Source organism: Morone saxatilis, unplaced genomic scaffold (assembly GCF_004916995.1).
Source record: "Morone saxatilis isolate NCDOM2014 unplaced genomic scaffold, NCSU_SB_2.0 Contig9, whole genome shotgun sequence".
In the NCBI taxonomy this organism is placed as follows: domain Eukaryota; kingdom Metazoa; phylum Chordata; class Actinopteri; family Moronidae; genus Morone; species Morone saxatilis.
This window is the reverse complement of record NW_023340268.1, coordinates 18,680,428-18,688,026: the sequence shown is the minus strand read 5'-3', so window position 1 is coordinate 18,688,026 and position 7,599 is coordinate 18,680,428. Positions and strand designations below refer to the sequence as shown.

General features: G+C 38.4%; 1 protein-coding gene across 2 annotated transcripts in view; it reads left to right on the top strand.

Annotated features, from left to right (window-relative positions):
- Positions 1 to 7,599, top strand: part of ctdp1 (CTD (carboxy-terminal domain, RNA polymerase II, polypeptide A) phosphatase, subunit 1) — a 64,106-nt gene that overhangs the window by 16,417 nt on the left and 40,090 nt on the right. For both annotated transcript variants that reach the window (XM_035681264.1, XM_035681263.1), the window contains exon 11: positions 683 to 836. In XM_035681264.1, the coding sequence (XP_035537157.1) occupies positions 683 to 836 (154 nt within the window). The remainder of the gene's footprint in view (positions 1 to 682; positions 837 to 7,599) is intronic.

The following is a 7,599-nucleotide window of genomic DNA, read 5'->3' as shown; positions in this document are numbered from 1 at the left end:
CTTTTCTCATTAAACAGAAAATACAATAATTAAAAAAAGTTTCTCTCTTATTAAGCTTGTTAAGCAGTCTTAAAACACACTTCATTCAAACTCAACAGAAACAAAATAAAACTCACCATGTTCATTATAATCTCCTGTCCCTGCTGTGTTCCCATCTTCCCCGGAGTTACAGTCTTGTTTGGATCCTCTGCGAATCACCTTCTAACTTTATTCCCTGTCGTCAACCTAATCGGAATAAACCCTTAATTCACCACAGTTAGATGTGAAAATACACCGGCTCTGCAGCTGTTTTCCCTCTCACTCATTCTTTGGCTCAGCGTCTGTACTGTGCTGCTGAACGTCTGTCACTGAGCGGCTCTCTTTCTTAAGCGGCAGACCATTAAATTAGAAAGATAAAATGACAAAATTCGGTCAAGAATAAACAACTGGTGATTTTTCCAATTGCCCAACCCTGATAGAAATAAATTAAGAGAAGAGTAAAATTGACAATTTATACAAGACCAAGTCAAAACAGGTGTTTTTTAAGCTACTAATGATATTGATAGTATAGAAAGATACAGTAGATGTCAGAACCTGGATCACAGTAAAAATCTGAAACCTTCCTCTATCTGTCCATTTAGCTAACTAACTAGTCCACCTATTCATAGTGTTTTATGCTTATTTGTCTGTTATTGTACCACAGGGGAACTTCAAAGTGTCAGCAAGATGACGCGGCAGGGTCCAGCCAAGACGACGAGCAGCCGGGGCCGTCTCGTCGGAAACGACAGCCGAGCATGTCAGAAAGTATGCCTCTGTACACACTGTGCAAGGAGGATCTAGACAGCATGGACAAAGAGGTAAGGAACAGTTACTGCTACCTTCAACCCAGTGTTGTTTTGCCCTTCCAAAAAGAAAATGGCTCACAGAAAGTGGGATTAGGAATGTCCAGAAAGGTTTGGAAATCTATTATGTTAGTGTGTCTGCAACATGCAGATTTGTTTGTGTAATTTGCCCACAGTGACAGATATTACATGGCGGTCTGTAAGAAATACTGTGAGCAAAAACCAGAGACCGTCTATACAGCAAACAAGGCATTTGAATACTCTTGTCTCAGCAGAGACTCTGTGTTGTTTTTCCAGGGTTAGATTTCCATTGCAACCGCACAACAAGGGAGAAGTGCATTCACCCGCTATGTTATTGCTTTACATTGTAGGGCCAAACTGTGCCAGTAACCACAATCAAACATGCTTTGTCGATGTCACGATAAACACCTTGATTTTCGGACGTGTGTGTGTGTGTGGATTCAAAGCTCCTGCCTAAAGAAGTCCTTGTCGGTTGGACTTCTCTTTCACTACTGCTTTCCTGTTCTTAACTTTAACCGATAAGAGCCTTCTGATCGGCTCTCTTTTGTAGTGCTGATAGAGCTGTAATGAAGTATTAAATCACAAACTCAGCACTTACTACCCACTTGCTCCGCAATAAAAGTCACTATACAAACCACTGTTAGGCTTTTATTGGTAACCGGTTGCATGGTGTATTGACCAAGGTTAGCAGTCAATTGTTATACAGCAACATCTACTTATACAATGAGAATTATGGGTATTTGTGTGGTCGGGCTGCAAGGATTTGCTCGTAAGGTTTTTGTGGCCTCATTGTATTTTGTAGTGCTGTTTTGACTGCCATCCTGTGCCCATGTGCAGTTTGGGCATGTGATCTAGACTTGTGTTACAACGTATGGATCAGTTAGCAGCGCTTGGTTTGAAAGAATGGATCTCCCTGCACCGTTACGTATGAATGAGATGGTTTAGAGGTATGAGTTGAAATGGCAGATAAAATGTACGCTGTGCTCTATAAACCGCATTAAAACCATCAGAGCAACACATCCTTTAATGCTGCAGCTTCCTTACTCTCCCGGCTTGCCATCTATTCGGCTATTCAAACCTTAGATTTGCTGTCAGTCTACTTCGTGCATTTTCTTTTTTTTGCCATCCTTGCAAGGCAGGTGACGTGATTAATGTCTGAGAGCTGTGCACCTCCTGCTTGGATAATACTCTTTAATGGCGTCTGATTCTGCCAATGCTTTAGCGGGGGGGAATGTGCAAAGAGGATCCTTGAGATCTGTCAAGGGCCTCTCAGCAGGTGATTATTCTGAAGAAAGAGCTTTGTGGCTTGTTCACATTGGACATGTGACAATGTTTGAAGTGAGGCCACGTGTTGGCCAGTTGTAGTTATAATTTTTTTCTCTTTTATATAAGGGTTATATATCTCATTGCAAAGTTGCATTGGTTACCACTAAAGTACTTTTATTTTTCCCTTAAAATGACACAAAAGCTAACAGTATGTAGTATCATGCACTTTAAAGTATATTTAGTACTGTATGCGATTTTCAAGCTACTATATATTGTAGCCATCTTGAAGCTGCACAAATCTATTTTTATATTAACAATGGATGAAATGGCAATGTGAAGGGGTCGCTGTCAGCAACAAACAAACAAAATGATCCCTCTTCTAAATACAGCAATGTATACCCAGCTTTTTTAAAGATAACTAATTGCATTGTCCTCAAGTTTAATTCATGTGCTCACCAAGTGGTTCAGTATGATTACATTTACTGCATAGGGGAGTGGTGCTTATTGACTGTCGGTGGAGCTAATGTGCTGTAAACTGGTAATTTGTGCCTGTGAAGCAGAGAGGAAAAGTTTCCCAATAGAGCCTTTGCCTTTTTATATTAAGAATACTGAATGAATTTGGATAAGAAACAATGAATATAAAGGAAACACTTTAAAGTTCCCCTGTGTAACATTGAGGAAGATGTAGTGACAGAAATGGATTATAATATTCAGGGTATGTTTTCATTAGTGTATTATCACTATGGTGGAGTATAGGAATTATTTTTTGTTGCATTACAATGAGCTGTTTATATCTACAGACGATGCTCTGGCTCTAGATAGGGCCTTTTGTTTCGCAGCCACTGTAGTTTCTCCTACACACTGCAGAGCCCGTTCTCATTCCCAGGTCGAGTGTGGTGTTCAGTAGATGCCACTGAATGCTACACACTGGTCCTTTAACTTTGTTTTACAAAGAAACAATAAAGATGATTCTTTTTTTCAAACTAGCTTTGTGGCTTTCTCTCCTTAAACCTTTAGATTGAACATAGGCTATAGATCCAGCTAGGAAAAGTATTTAGTTAAATTGAATTAAATGATCTGGATGTCTGTGTGATTAGTCATGGTCTAACTGATGAACTGACTCCAGTTACTGGAATGCAAAACAGTCTGCCCAGTTATTAACTCGGTTGAATTCTGAGGTTAAGAAACTCTAGCTGCAGGCGACAGCTCAGTCTGAGAACTGCTGCGCCATGCCTTTCTTCTCCTTTTTTTGAGTTTGAAGAAGATGCAGGGCTACATCCCATATCCTATAAAAAATACTGACCTAGAATATTGGCAAAGCCAACAGCTATTTAACATTTCTCTTAATTTTATATCCATATCTCCAAGCTTTTTAGATTCTTTATGATAAAATCTCTATTTTTTTTTTATATTGAGGAGGAAGCCATTATCTATTGATTTTGCATACATGTTAAGGGTATTTTAATATTTTTTCCCCATTCCAGTTCCAATGTCTGAATATTTTTAAGAATTAAAAGTTAATTGATTTTTGAAAGGATGTACTTGCATTATATCAGTGGCATAAAATGGTGTTAAAATGGCAATAATACTTTATTACAATTATTTCTGGGACAATGTTTTGTCCAACTGAAGTAGTTATCGTGACAGGCCTATCTAAAATTTGTATTTCTTTCTGATGACACATAAGACTTTATGGTATTTGAACCCAATGATCCTCCCTTTCTCGTTGGGGATGAAACACTCATCCTAAAGGTTATTGTTCCTGGTACAGCTCGTATACTGCAGCTATTGCAAAAGCAAGACATTTTTTCAAAGATCGCATCTGTGTTTGTGCCTATTAGACATCAGGACGACTGCAGCAGGAAGCAAACTAGAAATTGTGTTTCTATTATTAATCTGGAAATGGTACATTATGTCAGCAGTTGGGTCAGGCCTTTTGTATGATTGCGTCTGAGCTGGGGTGGTTAGACTGAAAAATGTTTTCTGTGTGCCCTTTATTGGAGAATCTGGGGGTATTTGAAAAGAAGAGAATGTGGAATTTGAAAAGCATATTCTTCATGATCGTTTGAATGAATGCAAATGTTAATAATATGTTAAAAATGGATGGCTTTTAATCATTGTTGACCACATGGATAATTTAATGTGTTGGGTTTTTTTCCAGAAAAGAGCTTGAGAAGAAGTTGTCTTCCATTAAGACTAATGGATCTTAAATGGATTTGTCCCCACTCATAATATGTACAAAATTATGGAGGTCTCCTAACTGTATAAGGGTTAGCCTCTTATGATGATGTGCCAAATCATGAAGTTGAGAATTGATGCCACTAATATGGTAATTCTTTATTTCCTCCGAACTCCTACAGAGACAATATCTATTTAGCTTCTATCATTACTCTCAGTTAAGTAGGAAGTTTCCAGAACTTTCATTTATCTCATCTTCGAACCACAAAGGTCTACACATTCAGTGAAAAAGTACAGCCTTTTATGTTTTAAGTCTTAATTAAAGGCCAACATCTTGCTAACGTAGCACTATCATAGTTGAAAATCGAGTTGGTTAATGAGGTGATCAGTGCTCACACCGGGTATTGCTCCCAAAACACCAGCATCACTTACTGTGTAAATGTGACATTTAAAATGTTTGAGTTCACTGGTGAGAGGAGAAGATTTGATCATATTTTGTCCCATGTGGATGTTTTTGTTACATAAAAAGGCACTGTCCCCTCTATTTGTTCAGGCAAAGCTCATTTCTTTCATTTTGAAGGTTCAATCGTACTTTAAATGATGTAATATATTCAAAGGTCCAGTGTGTAACATTTAGGGGGATCTGTTGTCAGAAACAGAATATGATATTCATATGTATGTTTTCATTAGTGTATAATCATAGAATGAGTCATTTTTATCCACAGAGGGAGCGGGTCCTCTTCCATGTTGAACCACCATGTTTCTACTGTAGCCCAGAATGGACAAACCAAACACTGGCTGTATATAGGGCCTTTTGAATTTTTAATGAGTTTCACAGCCAACTTTGTTTCAATACACACTTGTAAATGGTACGACGAGGGGGTAGTCTGCAACTACATCGCTAGATCCTACACACTGGCCCTTTAAGACCCGACCCAAATTAACCTGCATCTGTAAGATCTGACTTGAATGAACCCAACTGGTACTGACAAATTGGAGACCAGAGGATTTACTTGATTTAATCTGTCACAGACAGTTAAAGAAAATGCAAACCAAAATCTCATTTACACAAAACCAACATCCATTTTGAGCTATAACTGCTAGAGATGGAAAATGCTGAGTCACATGGTAAGCAATGCTACTATCTTAAAGCAATGACGGCTAATAGGGCCGCTAATTGGCTAGTGACCGCAACTAGTACAGTTAGCAGTTTGATGTTTTTGTTTTTCTGTGACTGACTAATGGAAATTGCGTAGACTCTTCACATCAACTAACGATTAAGACTATTGGGGGGGGCAGTCCTAATTACCAAATAGATAAATATAATATAAGGGCCTGTTAAAGCAAAGTCTGTGAAGTAGTACATGGTTGATAAATTTGGGATTTAAAACACACCACCGAGGCTCAGGAAATGTTGTCAAGCTGTCATAATTTGGAATTAGGACTATTTATTTCTCGCAACCATAACAAAATCTTTGTTATCCCAACATATTTTGTACTGTAGGTAAAAGTAAAGAGATTGACTCGAAGGAAGGGTCCTTTGTAGATACACTGTATTTCAAATGTCATCCTCCTCGGACTGCCTTTACTAAAGGGCAGTCTGTGACGTTCTTAAACACTCTCGATCTTCAGGGCAAAGGGAAAGAGCCAGTCTTAATTGGCTGGAGCAAGGTACACATCTGAGTCAGGTAGACAGCCTCACATTTAAATGTCACCAATGGTTACATGGTGGTATGTGTCAGTTTACCTGGAGCAACATGTGCAGAGTTGCCCAGCAAAGAATCACAGCAGTGTACCAACTGGGTGACCTTTCTTTGAAATCGCTGTTCCCTTGTTGGCTGTGTGATGACTGGGTTTGGCCGGATTCTCTTTTGTTTGCTGCTTTTAGTAACACGGTAGTTCCCCATATGGACTGTCAGTCCTTTGTTAGATATTATTAGTCAGGAATGGTTTTCCTGTGTGATAGTCTCCTCTAGGACTGTCTCTTTTTCCAAAACTCCAGTTATAATACATTCAGATTCATTTAAATGCAACCCACATAGCTCAATCCAAAACTACATTGTAGAATTGATGTTATTTTGCCGTATCTCCACTGCCTCTCTTGAGTGACAAGCTTCTGTTACCTAAGGTCATAACAATAATAGCCTAGTTTAGTGTCAGGACAGCATGGCATACAATGGATCAGATTTTGTTATTTAACCAGGTCTACAAAGTTTTAGTGGCCTATTCTTAACCATACTCTACCTTTTACAGAAGTTGCAATGCACAAGAAGCTGAAATGTAAGCATAATGTTAGTTATATCATGTGTGATTTCACATCTTTGCCTTGTCTTATTTTTGCATATTAATTACTTAAAAATCAACAATCTGCCAATGTGCGCGTGCTTCTGTTTGGAAAAAAATCTGTTAAACTTCTAATCTTCACTCTCCTTGTAGCTCAATTTGGTCTCCACCAACTCTTGAGGGGAATTGCTAAAATGCTCCATAGAATTGAAGGGAACCGCAGAGTCAGGTAACAATTCTGTAAACTGCAAGCAACTCCTTTCAGTCATACAGTCATTTGACCACATTGTTCATACAAGTTTTGTTCAAGCCAAGAGTTTATAATTCAAACTCATTGGTATTTCCTGCCTTGGACAGATTATTATATTAAGGGCATCCAGCTAACCAATGCAACATAAACAACGGTATTATTTCAGCAAGCACTCAATTGTTCCATGGACAGCATAATATAACATTATCGAGTCCAGTCATAGTCCTTCATTGTGTTTCATTAAATCTTGTCACGTATTACATGAAGAGCTCACTGCACGGCTCAACCAATGCAGTCTGAGGTTTCAGACAGGGTTGTCTGCTCTCTCTATCTTGATTTGTAGTGTTTTCTGAACTCCCTCAATGAACTATTCACCATTCTAACAAGTAAAAATAGCCCTTTGTTCGCATTTAACAATTTCTCTGCGTTTCTGTTCATTAAAAAACAGCATCTCATCACACACACAAAAACGTTTTGATGAAAAGTATAATGGACCATTTTTACAGCAGACATTTTGATTGACATTTTGTCATAACTGGGAAAGCAGTTAAATTCCAGTATGCCATACCAGTGTGCCAGTATACGCATTATCAAGACCCTGGAAATACATCACCTAAATAGAATGCAGTTGTATAAAAAGGTGAAAAGGTGAATTTGCTTGGCTCTCCATTACTTAGTCTGCATTCCTTCCCCTACTACAGCATCAAATCAACACTGTGCGTAGCGTGTTGATATTAGCTGTGTCAGGCTCTTATATATATATATCTATATCTTATATAT